The sequence below is a fragment of the Pongo pygmaeus genome, chromosome 10 (genome assembly GCF_028885625.2).
Source record: "Pongo pygmaeus isolate AG05252 chromosome 10, NHGRI_mPonPyg2-v2.0_pri, whole genome shotgun sequence".
NCBI classification, from domain to species: Eukaryota; Metazoa; Chordata; class Mammalia; order Primates; family Hominidae; genus Pongo; species Pongo pygmaeus.
This window is the reverse complement of record NC_072383.2, coordinates 39,925,493-39,944,085: the sequence shown is the minus strand read 5'-3', so window position 1 is coordinate 39,944,085 and position 18,593 is coordinate 39,925,493. Positions and strand designations below refer to the sequence as shown.

Below are 18,593 nucleotides of genomic sequence, written 5' to 3'. Positions count from 1 at the left end.
TGACCAACATGGAGAAACCCCGTCTCTACTAAAAATATGAAATTAGCTGGGTGTGGTGGTGCATGCCTGTAATCCCAGCTACTTGGGAGGCTGAGGCAGGAGAATCGCTTGAACCTGGGAGGTGGAGGTTGCAGTGAGCCAGGATGGTGCCATTGCATTCCAGCCTGGGTAACAAGAGCAAAACTCGAAAAAAAAAGAAAAAAGAAGTTGCTAGTGATGATGTAGCAACTCTTAGCACAGTCTGGTCCCAGTGGAGGCCATGCCATATAACTTTTTTTTTTTCTTGAGACAGAGTTTTGCTCTTGTCACCCAGGCTGGAGTGCAATGGTGCGATCTTGGCTCACTGCAACTTCCGGTTCAAGCAATTCTCCTGCCTCAGCCTCCTGAGTAGCTGATATTACAGGCACATACCACCACGCCCAGCTGATTTTTATATTTTTAGTAGATTTGGGGTTTCACTAGGTTGGCCATGCTGGTCTTGAACTCCTGACCTCAGGTGGTCTGCCCCGCCTCAGCCTCCCAAATGCTGGGATTACAGGTGTGAGCCACTGCGCCCAGCCAACATTTTTTTAATGTTTGTGTTTTGATGAGCTCTGAGAACTTGCGAGTGAATGTAATGTTTTGTCATTTTAAGTATTCTCTGATATAAAGGAAAAAGAAAAACTTTCATCAGTGAATAAACTCTGAACCAAGTGCTCATGAGGCCATTGAATTTTTACAATCCTTTTTGACTGTATATCCTTAAAATGCCTTCCATGGGTAAAGTGGACTACCCTCCAGTTGTGTCATTTTGTGTGTCTGCAGCGCAAGCAGCTTGGCTGATTCACCAAAGAAAAAGGAACTGGCTCCATCAGCACACCCCCCTGGAGGCAGTGTGGGGTTGCAGGGGTTTAGGATCACAGCCAAAACCGGTCCTAAGACCACTTACTGACCTTGGGCAATTGACCCTGAGGCACATTGCTCTGAGGCCCAGTTTCCCCGTCTGTTAAATGAGACACCACTTACCGTGGGTTGCTTGATACAGTGATTAAATGCCGTAACACTAATGGTACCAGCCAGGCGTGGAGAAGTAAGTTAGCCATCTGCTAAAAAATGAAACAGAAAGCCATGCCTATAATGAAAAGGGTATTGTCACTCATGTTCCTTCAGTTGGACTCTTTACTTTGTGCATGAATGACAGTCAATCCTCAATGTAATTTGTTGAAAGGCTGGAATGAACTTGTGGGAATTGTAAGATTGAGATGTGGCCAGAACTTCCAGGTGATTGGGAGGAGGGGATGGTGGAATGGTGGCATGTAGTGCTAACGTTGATTTACCTTGATTAGTATAGTAATTTACTGCACATTTTTCACAAAAAGGCTAATCAGGGAGTACAGCTGTAAAAGTAATTCAAATCTTCGGCAATCTGTATCTTTGTGCTAGCTTGGAAAATCCATGGCTTGTCTTAATTTGTGATGTTTTCTATTGTTTTATAACCCAGTGACATTTAATTTTTAGGTTCTATTTAATATTTATGTTCTTTGTTAAGTCTGCAGAGCAAATACCTTAGTGTCTCCCTGCTTAGCCTGATTTAGCAGGGGGCAGATGTTCATATTTCATGATTTGGGTTAAATTGCATTGAAGGCACTCATTCTCCTGGTAGGAGTTTTAGAGTTACTAATTAAATTCTTAACCTCTGGTTCTCTTCCTTTGACATGTGGGAGTGGTTTTTTCAAAATATCCAAGACATTTTCTGACTCATTAACACATCCTTTTTTATTGAGGAGTCAGAGGAATACGCCTATGTTTAGAAAGCCTTTCCTTAGTCAAGACATGAATGAGTTGCACCTGTGTGAAATGATGCCTTGTTTAAAAGGTCATAACCTCCCAATGGTAGTGTAGGAAATGAGATCATCTTCACTTTTTGTTCAGGGTGAATGAAAGTTAAATTTATTAGTTGGAATAATATATGTGTGGCATTGCTCCTACTGCTAATAAAGATTGTAGCTATGAGGTGCTTGCCCTTCATTTGTGAACTGTTACAATGTTAATTTTCTCAATGTCCTATCATTTATAAAAGAAAAACCATAAATTTTAATCAGGTTTTATTTTATTTTTTTCGAGACGGAGTCTCGCTCTGTCGCCCAGGCTGGAGTCCAGGGGTGCAATCTCAGCTCGCTGCAACCTCCGCCTCCCAGTTTCAAGTGATTCTCCTGCCTCAGCCTGCCGAGTAGCTGGGATTACAGGCACCCACCACCACGCCTGGCTAATTTTTGTGTTTTTAGTAGAGACAGGGTTTCACCATGTTGGCCAGGCTGGGCTTAAACTCCTGACCTTGTGATCCATCTGCCTCAGCCTCCCAAAGTGCTGGGATTACAGGTGTGAGCTACCATGCCCGGCCAATAATCAAAGGTTTTAATAGGTAGTATTTTCCAACACTCAGTATTTAGAGTTGAATTGAGATAGTCGCTGAAAAATGACTTAGTCTCAGGCTGAAAGTGTATGGGTTTTCACTGCCTTTCCCACTTGTTTAAGCAAATGAGAACTTTTTTTTTTTTTTTTTTTTTGACATCCTTCCTGAGACGGAAGAACGTTTATTAAGGCAGAAGAATTTTTGGAAGTCTGACATGTCAGTGTGTATGTGTGACTAGACTCTGGCTTTTAGTCATATGATCTTGGACAAGTCTCTTGACTTTCCTGAACCTTGTTTTCTCTGAAATGATTGGGTCGGGATAATTATCTATAATTTTCTTTCTTTACGTCATTTTTTTGTGGGTGAAAGGCCCAGGTATAAAAAAGCTCCATCTGTCCATCTGGTTCTGAAAGTTCTGCTGTTATTATTTTTTTCTTTGTGCCCTGGGATGAGGGATGATTTTAATAATCAGAAGATACAAAGAACATAAATGGTGATAGCAAAGTTCCTGGGTTGTAGGGCAGGGAATGTTGTCTTGACACTTATAGCCCTTCATCCAAGGAGGCTTTTTATTCAGAGGAGGATTTACATCTTACTCTGCCCATAGCAGGCTGATGACATTTCACACATACTAGACACTGACTGCATAACTTTTCAGCGAATGCCTGCTTATGATGCAATTAAACATTAACAGTCACCAAGCTGGATTTTATTTTCACATAGTACTGTATTCAGTGACTGTTTGTTGAAGGAACTCATTGATGAATGTCTGGCTGACTTTAGCCCTTAGTAAAGGCTTGAGGATTTAATGTGCAGTATAAGGATTTAATTGTGCTATTTCTATTTTGTGTGTAAACTCAGTTTAGCGTCTTACAAAACATAATTAGAAATCTGAAACCTAAGCAGTTTGGCTGAGTGGACCCACTCTCAGGAGGCAGCACTGCCTCAGTTGGAAAAATTGCTTAGGAAATACAGGGGGCCAAGTGGGGTCTTGAGCCATTTTTCATGGGGCATAGTAGTGGGCAAGGCAGGTGGCCTGATCCCTGACACTTCTTACAACTTACAGTATGTCACAAGGATTTGTGGGCAAGTTAGAAAGTCAACACATCAACTTTCTTGAGAGCTTTTCTAAGGAATCGACTGTAGAGAGGCACTTTTTAAAGGCTCCTGGAAATAAACTAGCTTTGGTGGCATGTTCTGAAATTCTGAGCTGGCAAAGGGACTACTACCAAATTATATAGCTCTAAATTTTAAATTTCAGGGGGCCTGGGGGGTGGTGACAGTAGTAATTTGGTTACTTTCTCTGGGCCCAGCTGTGTGTTAACAGCATTCAATAAAAGCTCTGGGTCGGGGGAAAGAGAAATGCATTCAGGTTTTAGATGTCTTTGTTTTTTCTTATATTGTCCACAGCAGCCATTGTTTGATGTCCTGTGACTGAGAAACCAGGCTTTAAACTTTATGCCTTTGGAGATGGAGCCCAAGATGAGCAAACTGGCCTTTGGCTGTCAGAGAAGTTCCACATCAGATGATGACTCTGGCTGTGCATTGGAGGAGTATGCCTGGGTCCCCCCGGGCCTGAGACCAGAGCAGGTAGGAACTTCATCATCCTATATTTACTGTTTGTTTTTCAGTGTGAGTTCAGACTTCAGAACATTATTTTGTAAATGGATAGAACATCACTGAGATGCTGGAATACCACCTTCCTCAGTCCTTATTCTTCTTTGTATGGCTTTGAAGTTTTACTTTTGAAGGTCATATTTAGTTTCTCAATGGAAGTTTCCAATCTCGTCATACCCATGGTTCCAGAAGCCTCATAAGGATCCCATTTTTGCTCTAATGAATGAAATCCAGAGTACTACATATGCGTTGGTTATGTGTATTTCGGATGAATCCCTCTTGAGAGTGAGAGGAATTTACCTTTTAAAAAACTTCTGTGACAATAAAAAGGCAATAAAAGAAAAGAGAAAAGTTTCCATGCCAGTTCTCAGCAATGCTTTTGCTTTGGAAGTGAGATAGTGAGCTATCAGAAACCCTCTGAAGTGTTACTGCTTAGACGTTTGACCTTTGATAACTTTGCATATAAAAGAGCCTGTCACTTACACCACAGGGATTGGAAAAAAAATTAAAGAGTTAATTTTATGCTTTGTTTGTATTGTTATTTTAGGGAAGATGAGAACATTCCATATGCCTATTTAATTTTCCCAATATCTTTACAATGATTAACTTGTTGAAAATCACTGGTGATATTATTAAAAGAGCAGAGGCATCATTTGAAAATAAAGTTGACAGTGGGGTATGTGGTTGCTTTGCTTCTGAGTTAGGGTTCTGTTTCCTGTAGGGTGGGACGTTTTATGAGACTGGGGTATCCTTATTTATCCGTGGCATAGCACAGTACCTGGCACGCATGTAGCTGATATTCAGTAAGTGTTTATAACTGTAAAAAGCTTCTAGAGCTGATAGAATGGGGAGAGGGTGGAGTGCTGGCGAAGCAGTTAGAAAAGCAATATTTTGACAAACTATTTAGAGAGAATCCCTTCTTACATCTTAGAGTGGGTAGGTTTTGTGTGGTACTAAGGTATTGAAGTAGACAGGCCCTAAATTCCTGTCTCCTGTCTTTTTTTTTCTTTTATTCCTTCTCAGCTCTGCAGTATCCTTTGCAGTACTCATTAAGGGATGTTCCTTTAAAGACATCAGAAAAACAAGCAGAAATTAAGTTTTCCTTTCAGAGTGAGCAAAGTACAGCTCAATGTGGCTTCTCTCCAGTTTCTCTGGGGAGGCTGACTTCAGGTATTCAGAAAATAGCACTCATGGAAGCAAAGAAAGCTGATGTTTGAGAGAACCTGATAAAGAAGAGTTCACAACATTTAGCAAAACAGCCTTTGTCTTTGTGATGTGTAAAATTCAGAGAGCAAATTAAATGTGTTTGTGTAGTGGCTGGATTTTGGACCATTTCACAGTCTGTGTAGTAATTTGCAGGATTCACCCAGGACTCTCTCTCTTGCTGATCTCTTGTCTGACCCCTGGGAAGATTGGCTGAGGAAGAGTACTCTTTTTTTTTTTCTTTTTTTTTGAGACGGAGTCTTGCTCTGTCACTCAGGCTGGAGTGCAGTGGCGCGATCTTGGGTGACTGCAACCTCTGCCTCCCAGGTTCAAGCGATTCTCCTGCCTCAGCCTCCTGAGTAGCTAGGATTACAGGCGTGCACCACCACGCCCAGCTAATTTTTGTAGTTTTAGTAGAGACAGGGTTTCACCATGTTGGTCAGGTTGGTCTCGAACTCCTGACCTCAGGTGATCCACCAGCCTTAGCATCCCAGAGTGCTGGGATTACAGGCATGAGCCACACCACCCGGAAGAGTGGTCTTAAATGTGCATATTTTATGGTGCATAATTTATGATGTCCCTAATTGTCACTACAAATTACATTCCTGAAGAGCAATTTAGCAGCTGGGTGCTAGTTATCTGAAGGTTTGCAGTTCTGCTGAGTTGGCTCAGCTGGTCTTCTCATTAGCTACAAGAGGCCAAACCCTGTACCTAGGGAAAGGTAACTTTAAAAGATTAAGTGAGCTGAGATGCTCAGTTCTGTATGTTGATGCCATTCTCACTGTCTCTTTTGCAGATCCAGCTCTATTTTGCTTGCTTACCAGAGGAAAAGGTTCCTTACGTTAACAGCCCCGGAGAGAAGCATCGGATTAAACAGCTTTTGTACCAGTTACCACCACATGATAATGAGGTAAAATAGCAGGAAGAAGGCTAATTAGAAAAAAAAAAGAAAAAAATGCATGAGAAGCATTGAGATGCTGCTCATAAATCCCAACTCCTCACTGGCGAGGGCTCCCTTTTGCCTTTCCTTAGTTAAAATTTGGCCAGAGAATACAGCTTTCCATTCTTTGACAGAAACAGAGAAAAGAGTATCAGTGTAATTAACTTAACACAAGTTGGTTTTTATAGTGTTTACAGCCACCCACCAATGATCAGGAACCTACAAATTCCTGAGATTTCCCTGCCCCTGCATCCAGAGTGAATGCTTTATGGTCATTCAGGCCTGCAGTTGAGTTGAGTGCATGTAGAATGAAGAGTAAAAGTGGCAGTTAACAAGTTTAAACCTTTTGTGGAAAGGTTAATGTCCTATATATATTTTTTAATGTCTGTGTTGATAAGGGTTTTCAATTAAATATTTCCTATTAAAAAAAAAAAGACTATTCCTTCACATTGCATTTCCCTTTTTCTAGAGAGGCTGTAAAATTCAGATATGGTGTCATTTTAAAATCGTGGGGGTGTGACACAGGCGAGCTAAACTTGCTGTTTTATTTCCTGAAACCCTAACTCTGGAAGTAGAGAACTGGTGAGAAAGAACGTGCACTCAGTGTGGTGTTTCTGTTTTGCTTTCTGTGAAGGTGCGGTATTGCCAGTCTTTGAGTGAAGAAGAGAAAAAAGAATTGCAGGTGTTCAGTGCTCAGCGGAAGAAAGAAGCACTGGGAAGAGGAACAATTAAGCTTCTGTCCAGAGCAGTCATGCATGCTGTGTGTGAGCAGGTGGGCAGCCCCTTCTCTGATGTGTAGCTTGTGGCAGTGATGTGGATGGGGTGGAAAGTTGGGGGTAGGTGACTGGACTAGCAGAGGTGTGGGTCCTGAAAGCCTCCAGAAAATGAGAGAAAGACAGCCTAGCTTTTTATTAAATAGCAATTCATGTTTCATATTTGTAACTAGCTACACTGCTGTGTATGACAGCAGGAGTCAATCACCCTTATGCAAACATTGGGTGAAATCCTGCCTTTGGTAGGATCCTGGCATGGAGGTAGGTGCTGGGATACATCTCGTATTCAAAAGATGCAGAAACATAATGAAGACATTCAGATCTTTGCTGGCAGTTCTCAGAGTAGGAAATGTATCCAGCAGGAGGCTGGCACAGGAAAACCACTATTTGTGTGAATCAGATTACACCGTCCTTAGAAATAGTTGTAGTATGTCTGAGACACGTGCCTTACAGTGGAGAATCACCAGTAATCCAGCATTAAAGAGCTACTTAATCACTAACAGAGGTGGCAAAAATAAACACATTCCTGACAAATTCGAGATTTATCCTAAAGTAGGAAAGCCTGAGAATCCCGTCTTTAAAAAATGATCCTTTTACATTCAAACCCATTTGTTTGTAGTGTGGGTTGAAGATAAATGGAGGTGAAGTTGCAGTGTTCGCCTCCCGTGCGGGCCCTGGTGTGTGCTGGCACCCATCCTGTTTTGTCTGCTTCACGTGCAATGAGCTGCTGGTCGACCTCATCTATTTTTATCAGGATGGAAAAATTCACTGTGGCAGGCACCACGCAGAACTGCTCAAACCACGGTGCTCAGCATGTGACGAGGTAAAAAAAAGTTCATCCTTTCACAACTGGGAAAAATAAGCTTAGATTAAGCCAATGTTCCACTGTTTACATCTAAGCAAAATATTAAAATTTCCTGGATTTTGTTCTGTGTGCATGTTTTAAAGATAATCCTGTACATTCATACAATGAAATAATCTATATTTGGTTGGTGCAAAAGTAATTGCGGTTTTTTGCCATAATGGTCAAAACCACAATTAATTTTGCACCTTCCTGATAGAAAGGGAAGCAGATGTCTTTGTACTTTGATAAGTATTATGTCTTCAGTGGGTTGTGAGAAAATACAAGTTGCAGAAGAGCATGTAGTAGATGGTCTTATTTTTGTTAAGGATTTAAAAAACAATATGATATATGTATTTGTTTATACTCAGAAAAGGTATGGAAAGACAAATACCAAATTAATAGTAGTTACCCTGGGGGAAGGTGGGAATGAATGATGGCTTGAAAGGAAAAATTTTTTCCCTTTAGCTTTTTATTTTAAAATAATTTTAGATTTACAGAAGAGTTGCAAAGCTATTACAGAGAGATCCTGCATGCCCTTCTCCCAGCTTCCCCTGACGCTAACATCTTACATAACCATAATATATGTATCAAAACTAAGAAATTATCATCAGTGTAATGCCATTAACTAAACCATAGTCTTTGTTTAGATTTTCCCAGTTTTTTTAACAGATGTTCCTTTTCTTATCCAAGATCAATCCAGGGTGCTTCATTGCATTTACGCGTTGTATGTTCTTAGTCTCCTTCAATCTATGACAATAAACTTTGTTTTTATTTTTATACATTCATTTATTTTATACATTTTTTTCAACAATGTTCTATTTGAACTTATTTTTGTTTTTGTTTTGTTTTGTTTTATTTTTTTCAGATGGAGTTGCTCTCTGTTGCCCAGGCTGGAGTGCCGTGGTGCAATCTTGGCTCACTGCAACCTCTGCCTCCCGTGTTCAAGTGATTCTCGCACCTCAGCCCCCGGAGTAGCTGGGATCACAGGTGCCCGCCACCACGCCCAGCTAATTTTTTTTTTTGTATTTTTAGTAGAGGTGGGCTTCACCATGTTGGCCAGGCTGGTCTCGAATTCCTGACCCCAAGAGATTCGCCTGCCTCAGCCTCCCAAAGTGCTGGGAATACCGACATGAGCCACCATGCTCCGCTGAACATATTTTGGAAACCAAAAATATAAAAAAATGAAAGAACCTGCCGGGCTCGGTGGCTCACGCCTGTAATCCCAGCACTTTGGGAGGCCGAGATGGGCAGATCACAAGGTCAAGAGATAGAGACCATCCTGGCAGACATGGTGAAACTCCGTCTCTACTAAAAATACAAAAATTAGCTGGGCGTGGTGGCATGCACCTTTAGTCCCAGCTACTCAGGAGGCTAAGGCAGGAGAATTGCTTGAACACCAGGAGGCGGAGGTTGCAGTGAGCCGAGGTCACGCCATTGCACTCCAGCGTGGTGACAGAGCGAGACTCTGTCTCAAAAAAATAAAAAATAAAAAATAAAAATAAATAAAAAAAGAACCAGACTGGACCCCATGGTGAGACCCCATCTCTGTCCCAGAATGTTTTTCAAATTAGCTGGGCATGGTGGTTGTGCCCATGTGGTCCCAGCTACTCAGGAGGCAGAGGTGGGAGGATCGCTCAAGCCCAGGAGTTTGAGGCTGCAGTGAACTATGATTGTGCCGCTGTGCTCCAGCCTGGGCTACAAGTGAGACCCTGTCTCAAAAAAATAAAGAGTCCTTAATCTGGAGATGGCCACCAGATCAAATAAAGCATTATCAACACAAATGCTGTTCACTCAGTTCCAGCATCTGTGTAGCTATAACTGTGTTGAGTCCACAGACATTTTTATGAGTTTTCTTTCTACTAAAACACCAAATTATTTCACTAAATTATTTCCGTGTTAATGTGTTCTTTGCCAGATTATGCCAAGGAAATGTTATTGGGGAGCAAAAATATGACCAAATGAATTACCTCCAATGTAGAATTCTGTTTTTTTAAAGTCGAAGCAAGCATTTATTATTTAGTTTTTTCAGCACTGTCAATTTATGCTCTAGTTTGTAGCTAAATCAAGTTAGATTTAAACTTGTGACTCTAAGAAACAAGGTTAGCTATCTGATTTCTTTAAGAGCCAGTGTCTGTCCATTGCCCAGAAAACATGCAGTTACTTGGCCTTTAAAATAGTTCTAATGATTTTCTTTCATTCTCTGGTTTGACGTTTCTTTTTGAAGATAATTTTTGCTGATGAGTGCACAGAAGCTGAGGGTCGCCATTGGCACATGAAACACTTCTGCTGCCTTGAGTGTGAAACGGTCCTGGGAGGACAGAGGTATATCATGAAGGATGGCCGCCCCTTCTGCTGTGGCTGTTTTGAGTCTCTCTATGCGGAGTACTGCGAAACCTGTGGGGAACATATTGGTAAGTCCACAGCCAGCCCGTCTGCCCTGTCACCTAGCCATTAGTCTGTCTTGGATTATCCAGTCTTATTTTTTCTTTTTCTGTTTTTTAAAGTTGAGATATAATTTACATACAATGAAATGTACAGATCTTAAATGTTCCAGCTGATGAGCTTGGACAAATGAACAGAGAGTCGATTCTTGTTACTCGCACTAGTTGTGTTCTGTGAAGTTACTGCAAACACTGGATTAGTGAACACTGAACCATTGCTCGTGGGGGAATACAGGGTTAGGTTCCTGTGAGCCTCTGGTCACAGCAGTTTCATCAACCCATCAATACATAACCTTGTCTCACGTGTGTTTTTACTTAAAGCCACTGCCTTATTGAATGTACACTGTTGATGCGTTAATATTGAACTCACAGCCAGTAGTACCGTACTCAAGATTAGGAGCTTATGTAATACATGTCTTTTCTCCGTAAGGTGCATCACAGCTTTCTTGCCCTTAGCAACATGACAGCATTTCAGCATTATCAGCATTACACTTGGGGGCCATTTTAAACAGTAAACTCACCAACAAAGAGCACGAAAATGCAGAAAACACGGCAGTAGATAGACCAGGAATAGGACACTTGTCTACAATATGAGAGCTGAAACAAAAAGCCGAGCATCTCCTGGATCAGTGCATGTTGGTTCAGTTCATATTTTTACCACTCTGCACATCTGCAAATGACCATGAAAGTGTTGCGAATATTAGTTTGGGAGTTGTGAATAAATTTTTATGAGTAGGCAAACTCACAAATACAGAATCCACAAAGAATGAGGATTAATTTTATCTGTGTCACCCACACAGCTCCCCCATACCCATAATCTTTATTTATTTTCTTCATTTCTTCCTTATACCTTGTTTCAGGCATTAAACCATAACCTGTTATTTATTCTGTCCTTTTCAAAACAGGTGTGGACCATGCACAGATGACCTATGACGGGCAGCACTGGCATGCCACGGAAGCCTGCTTTTCTTGTGCCCAGTGTAAAGCCTCTTTGTTGGGATGTCCCTTCCTTCCCAAACAGGGTCAGATTTACTGCTCAAAAACGTGCAGTCTTGGTGAAGACGTCCATGCCTCTGATTCTTCTGACTCTGCATTTCAGTCAGCTCGATCAAGAGACTCCCGAAGAAGTGTCCGAATGGGCAAGAGCAGCCGGTCAGCAGATCAGTGTAGACAGTCTCTCCTCTTATCACCTGCTCTGAACTACAAGTTTCCTGGCCTCTCAGGCAATGCTGATGACACCCTTTCTCGAAAATTGGATGATCTGAGTCTCTCCAGGCAAGGAACAAGTTTTGCCAGTGAAGAATTTTGGAAAGGCAGAGTAGAGCATGAAACTCCAGAAGACCCTGAAGAATGGGCTGATCATGAAGATTATATGACGCAGCTCCTCCTCAAGTTTGGTGATAAAAGCCTCTTTCAGCCACAGCCCAATGAGATGGATATTCGAGCCAGTGAGCACTGGATATCTGATAACATGGTTAAAAATAAGACCGAGTTAAAGCAAAATAACCAGAGCCTTGCAAGTAAAAAATACCAGTCTGATATGTACTGGGCACAGTCACAAGATGGACTGGGCGATTCTGCTTATGGCAGCCACCCAGGCCCTGCAAGCAGTAGAAGGCTTCAGGAATTGGAACTGGACCATGGGGCTTCCGGGTATAACCATGATGAAACACAGTGGTATGAAGATTCCCTGGAGTGTCTGTCAGACCTGAAACCAGAGCAAAGTGTTCGGGATTCGATGGATTCTTTGGCATTGTCCAATATCACAGGTACGTAATCGAGGGATTATGGGGTATTTGAAAAAAGGAGCTACTAAAAAGTGTATTCAAAAAATTGCAATTCAAGCCAGGTGCAGTGGCTCATGCCTATAATTCCAGCACTATGGGAGGCTGAGGTGGGCAGATCATTTGAGGTCAGGAGTTCGAGACCAGCCCAGCCGACATGGCGAAACCGCGGCTCTACTAAAAATACAAAAATTAGCTGGGCGTGGGCCTGTGATCCCAGCTACTCGGGAGGCTGAGGCAAGAGAATTGCTTGAACCCAGGAGGCAGAGGTTGTAGTGAGCCAAGATTGCACCACTGCACTCCAGCCTGGGCAATAGAGCAAGACTCCATCTCAAAAAAAAAAAAAATTGCAATTCAGCATGAGTAGGAGTTGTGTATTATTCAAAACCGTGGATCAAGGGAAGGAAGGAACCTCACTTAAATACCAAACACTAGCAAAACAAACGTGTGTACAGGTGAGTGCATATGCATAAAATATATTTACAGTACAGTCTTTAGGGATAGGTTTTATTACCCTGTTTTGAAGAGAAGGAAATTGATTGGATGAAGGAGTCTCTATAGCTGGACTGTGTCTGAAACATATTATATGCTTGGATTATTCTGTATGGATTCTAAGACACCAAAATTGGCCCACACACTTTACCAGCTCTTTTTTTTTTTTCCTTCTTTTTTTTGAGGTGGAGTTTCGCTCTCGTCGCCCAGGATGGAGTGCAAGTCTCACCTCACTGCAACCTCCGTCTCCCGGGTTCAAGTGATTCTTGTGCCTCTGCCTCCCCAGTAGCTGGGATCACAGGTGCACACCACCATACCCGGCTAATTTTTGTATTTTTAGTAGAGATGGGGTTTTGCCATGTTGGCCAGGCTGGTCTCGAACTCCTGACCTCAGGTGATCCACCCGTCTCGGCCTCCCAAAGTGCTGGGATTATAGGCATGAGCCACCACGCCTGGCCACAAGCTCATTTTTTTTTTTTTTAAACATCTTCCTGAATTTCCCTGTGACAGTAGCTCAAAAACAGCTGAATACTTTTTATTCAGATTCTAAAATATTACTTTAATGGTTTCTTTTTTTTTTTTTTTCTAGTTTTTTGTTTCGTTTTGAGATGGAGTTTCACTCTTGTCGCCCAGGCTGGGGTGCAATGACGCGATATCAGCTCACTATAACCTCTGCCTCTCAGGTTCCGGGGTTTAAGCAATTCTCCTGCCTCAGCCTTATGAGTAGCTGGGATTACAGGCACCTGCCACCACACCCAGCTAATTTTTGTGAGACAGGCTGGTCTCAAACTCCTGACCTCAGGTGATCCACCTGCCTTGGCCTCCCAAAGTGCTGGGATTACAGGTGTGAGCCATTGCCCCTGGCCTACTTTAATGTTTTCAAAGCACAGTCATACCAGTTATCCACATTTTATCTTTAAAATGACCCTGAGCTGTATAGAGTGGATGATATGATTGCATTTCACAAATGAGGAAACTTGAATTACCAAAAGGCTAAATGCCAAACATTACATAGGTTCTAAAGGCAAGATTAGGCCTAGAACCTAGGACATTATGCAAATTATTTGCAACAAGTCTTTGGATTATAGAAATGTTGCTATTGCATGGCTAGTTTTATAGTCAAACTACTGACATCCAGCCTTCTGATGAAGGTAATGCTTCTGTAATATAGACAGGAAAGGCTTAGTAGCTGCTTCCTGCCAGGAATAACTTGTGCCAGACGCTGCAGTGACAAGGAAGGGTACGGCAAAGCTACCCCCCGGCTTCTGTGGACTTGTCAAAGATAAGGTCGGCAATAAAGGGGGGTTGAGGAAGAATGGTGGGCGAGACTGAGTAAGCACCTTTTGTCTGCCAGGCTCAGTGCTAGGAGTTTTAAATTTAATATCAGAAATAGACATAATTTGGCCAGGTGCAGTAGCTCACACCTGCAGTCCCAGCACTTTGGGAGGCCCAAAGCAGGTGGATCACCTGAAGTCAGGAGTTCGAGACCAGCCTGGCCAACATGGCAAAACCCTGTCTCTACTAAATATACAAAAATTAGCCAGGCATGGTGGCATGTGCCTGTAATTTCAGCTACTCGGGAGGCTGAGGCAGGAGAATCACTTGAACCTGGGAGGTGGAGGTTACAGTGAGCCGAGATCGCACCACTGTGCACTCCAGCCTGAGTGACAGAGCAAGACTCTGTCTCAAAAAAATAAATAAATAAAAGAATTAAACATAATTTGGTACACATTTAAGTGTTAGGGGCTGACATTCCTTGACAATAATGAGCTGAAAAATAGGCCCCCTTTAAAAAGTATGAAGTTATATAGGGCTGGGCACGGTGGCTCACGCCTGTAATCCCAGCAGTTTGGGAGGCTGAGGTGGGCAGATCACGAGGTCAGGAGATCGAGACCATCCTGGCTAACACAGTGAAACCCTGTCTCTACTAAAAATACAAAAAATTAGCCAGGTGTGGTGGCGCATGCCTGTAATCCCAGCTACTCGGGAGGCTGAGGCGAGAGAATGGCATGAACCCAGGAGGCGGAGCTTGCAGTGAGCTGAGATGGTGCCACTGCACTCCAGCCTGGGCGACAGAGCGAGACTCCGTCGCAAAAAAAAGTACGAAGTTATGTAGTCTCCAGTTGACAACAGTATCACTTTGTCTGTAGGGCTATATGTATTTATCTTAACATGCCTGGGCCCTATTATATCAAAAGAGATCAATATCTGTTTTGTTAAATGTTTCAATAGAAGATTAATCTGGAAGTGGCATATTTTACACGTTGAAGGCAGAAAAGACTGGATGAAGATCTAGGTCAGGGGTTGAGCAAACCTCTTCTATAATGGGCTCGATTGCCCTTTTTAGGCCTACAGTCTCTGGTGTGACTACTTAGCTCTGCCACTGTAGAAAGCAGCCAGAAACAATATGTAAACAAATAGGTGTGGCTGTTCCAATAAAACTTGATACACAAACAAGCTGTTGAGCTGTAGTTTGCTGACCACTAGTCTCAGTATAAGATGAGGAAGACTAGCTCATGATGGAGACCAAGGAGGGACTGATTTGAAAGATGTCCAAATGAAGCAGTATGGCTTTAATGAATTGAGCAGAAGCTTCTACATCTTATGTTAATGAATGAACAGGCTGCTGTGAAGAGCTCTTAAATTTTTGCTGCTCATGCCATGTGCCGTAACTACGTAACTAATCTTTGACTCCAGGCTTATAAGAGAACCTGTGCCCCAGGCCAGGTGCAGTGGCTCATACCTGTAAACCCAGCACTTTGGGAGGCCGAGGCGGGTGGATCACCTGCTGTCGGGAGTTTGAGACCAGCCTGACCAACATGGAGAAACCCCGTCTTTACTACAAATACAAAAGTAGCCAGGTGTGGTGACACATGCCTGTAATCCCAGCTACTCAGGAGGCTGAGGCAGGAAAACTGCTTGAACCTGGGAGGCGGAGGTTGTGGTGTGCTGAGATAGCACCATTGCACTCCAGCCCGGGCAACAAGAGCAAAACTCTGTCTCAAAACAAAACAAAACAAAAAAACAAAAAAGGCTGTGCCCACCCCTTATAACAATAACTGCATTTATACCACTTCTCAATTGGTATAGATACATGTTGGCTTTCCCTATGGGTTTTAATCAAATATTGAAATTGGAAATTTTCTTTGAAATATTTCCTTTCAGTAGCTTACTTTTAAGTACTGTCGAATATTAGGATGATTGAGAAGCACATCTTGTTTTGGCCTCTCTTCTAGGGGCTTCGGTAGATGGAGAAAGCAAGCCAAGGCCATCATTGTATTCTCTGCAAAATTTTGAGGAGATGGAAACAGAAGATTGTGAGAAGATGAGCAATATGGGAACTTTGAACTCTTCCATGCTGCACAGGAGTGCAGAGTCCTTAAAGAGTCTAAGTTCAGAGTTGTGTCCAGAGAAAATCCTGCCTGAAGAGAAACCAGTACATCTGCCAGTGCTCAGAAGGTCCAAGTCTCAATCCAGACCCCAGCAGGTCAAGTTTTCCGATGATGTCATTGACAATGGGAACTATGACATTGAAATCCGGCAGCCTCCGATGAGTGAAAGGACTCGGAGACGCGTCTACCATTTTGAAGAGAGGGGATCCAGGTCTCATCACCACCGCCGCAGGAGAAGTAGAAAGTCCCGCTCCGACAATGCCCTGAATCTTGTTACAGAAAGAAAATACTCTCCCAAGGACAGACTGCGGCTGTACACCCCCGATAACTATGAGAAATTTATACAGAATAAAAGTGCCCGGGAGATCCAAGCATACATCCAGAATGCTGATCTCTACGGACAGTACGCCCATGCCACTTCCGATTATGGCCTGCAGAACCCAGGAATGAATCGGTTTCTGGGACTCTACGGCGAGGATGATGATTCCTGGTGTTCTTCCTCCTCCTCCTCTTCCGACTCGGAAGAAGAAGGATATTTTCTTGGACAACCAATCCCTCAACCCCGGCCACAGAGATTTGCCTACTATACAGATGACCTTTCTAGTCCACCATCTGCACTTCCCACCCCTCAGTTTGGTCAGAGGACAACAAAATCCAAGAAGAAAAAGGGACACAAGGGCAAAAATTGTATTATTTCTTAACCAAGTAGTGATGCAGAGCATTTGTTTAAAACTTAGCCATTAACCATCTGAATTGTATCCTTTTCTTCCATAGGAAAGTTGTGAAAATAGTTTAAAGTACTTTCTTTGCCCATGTAAATGAGAACTCAACTGCTGTTTACGGTGTCAGATTAACATTTGAAAGGTGTGATTTCTCCAATTTACCCTCCTTGGATGGTGCCAGGTGGACGTGACATCTTGTGCCTGTCGGGTGCGGGTGCGTTACAGATTGATGTAGCTGCTTTGGTTTTCCAATCCTCAAGGGGATTGGATGTTGACTTTAGAAGATGGAGAACTCCAGCCACCTTTGTAAAGCAGTAGTGTTTGTCATTTATGTAAGTCAGGTCGGCTCAGGTCTTGATAGTCCGTCTTGGTGTGAGGCATGCCCGTCACGATGACCTAGCTAACACTGTGCATCTTATTGTGAGGCCAGCTTGTCCCCTTGAACGCTCTTTGGCCAGGTAAACATTGTATTGTATCAGCGCCAGCTACAGATTGAAAAAAAACAAACAAAAAACACTGCTATTTATAACAGTATTTCATAGACTTAAGTGTATTCCTAATTTAACGGTGCAAATATTAATGTATATACTGTACAGTTCAGATTTTAAAGCTGATATTTTTATATCCCTGAATTGTAAGCTGTTTGTTATGCTGCAGTGCTAGATTTGCTAGGGAACCAGAATTTATGGATGAACTGATTGCTTATATTTTAGTCAGGGTTTATAAATGTAGATGGTCAAATTTACATTGCCTAGTGATGAAAAATTCAACTTTTTTTGATTTTTTTTTCCAATATTAAAAAAGGCTCTGTATGCATGGTGGGGCTATGTAAATACTCTTTAAAACTATGGCCCTATTAATCTTACAAGTGTTATTTATGGGTCAAGCAATGTAAACTGTATAAATGTAAAAACAACCCCTCCACACACATAACCCCTGGAATATATGGTAAAAACAAGTAGAAGCTGTTTCAGCGAGTGGGTTTTTTCCCCCTGCCTGCGGGGGGTGCCTTTCTCATTTTCAGCAAGGTGATGATTATCTCATGGGAAATGACAAAGATCTGCTTTTGTGGCAGAGGACTTTGTAGATTTGTTATTTTAAGAGAGGTTATTCCTTTTTATTCCTTCCCTCCCACTAATTTGTTGGCCTTTAACAGTAATTTTGAAAACTGGGTCTTCTGGTTATGTTTTTGTTTTAAAATCTTTAAATTAGAGGATGCTGTGCCATTGAGTACTTTAAGTTAATATGAGGTTCTGGTTCAAGGAAAACTTACGTTGGATCTGAACTAATGAGCAGATATTTTGATATGTGCCACTCTTGCATATACATCTCAGTCCTAACTAAAGGTTCTAGTGGCATCCAGGACCTTTAGGGAGGCATTTAATAAACGCTTAATAAATAACAAAACTACCTTTCTGAATATAAATCTTTGCAAATGTATCCAGATAACTTCCATTTTGTGCCTGTGTTCAGGCATGATTTATTTTGCAGTTGCTCTACCATTAACAGACCTCCATTTGTCTCGTGTGTCCACACGCCCCACTTGTAGGCCAGAAATAGAGCTTAAGACACAGAGGCTTATTTTTTCCATATAGACTGGAGTGGGGAAAATTTGGCCTTAGGGAGAACAGACACAAATCCAACGGGTAAACCAGCGAGTAGTAGGTGGACAGCCGTCCCACACAAGGGTTTGTATCTGGGCTACACAGATTCCCTTCAGAAAAGCACCAATAGTGAGAGAGTTCTTCACTTGCTAACTTACATTCCCTGGTCTGGTGCCTTTAAAAAACCATCAGCAATGAAAAGGAAGTGCATACACATCACAAAAAAAATTCAAATAGGGCAAAAGTCAGAGACAGCATCTCCTTTCCATTCTTCATCCCAGGTCCTCTCCCCAGAAGTAACCGCTCTTATCCAATTCTAGTGTCTCCTTCAGACATTCAAAGCACATTCGTATAAATGTGTCTTTTAAAAGTGGCAGTGACCTATATGT

The 18,593-nt window shown here is 42.3% G+C and overlaps 1 protein-coding gene across 1 annotated transcript; it reads left to right on the top strand.

Moving 5' to 3' along the window:
* The first annotated feature begins 3,850 nt into the window (after nucleotides 1-3,850).
* On the top strand, nucleotides 3,851-18,007 carry PRICKLE1 (prickle planar cell polarity protein 1). The gene is made up of 7 exons (XM_054445304.2): nucleotides 3,851-3,982; nucleotides 6,009-6,122; nucleotides 6,787-6,924; nucleotides 7,545-7,748; nucleotides 9,994-10,180; nucleotides 11,116-11,979; nucleotides 15,723-18,007. Exons 1-7 carry the CDS (start codon nucleotides 3,851-3,853, stop codon nucleotides 16,577-16,579), a joined length of 2,496 nt encoding a protein of 831 aa, XP_054301279.1. The 3' UTR covers nucleotides 16,580-18,007.
* Nucleotides 18,008-18,593: the final 586 nt, after the last annotated feature.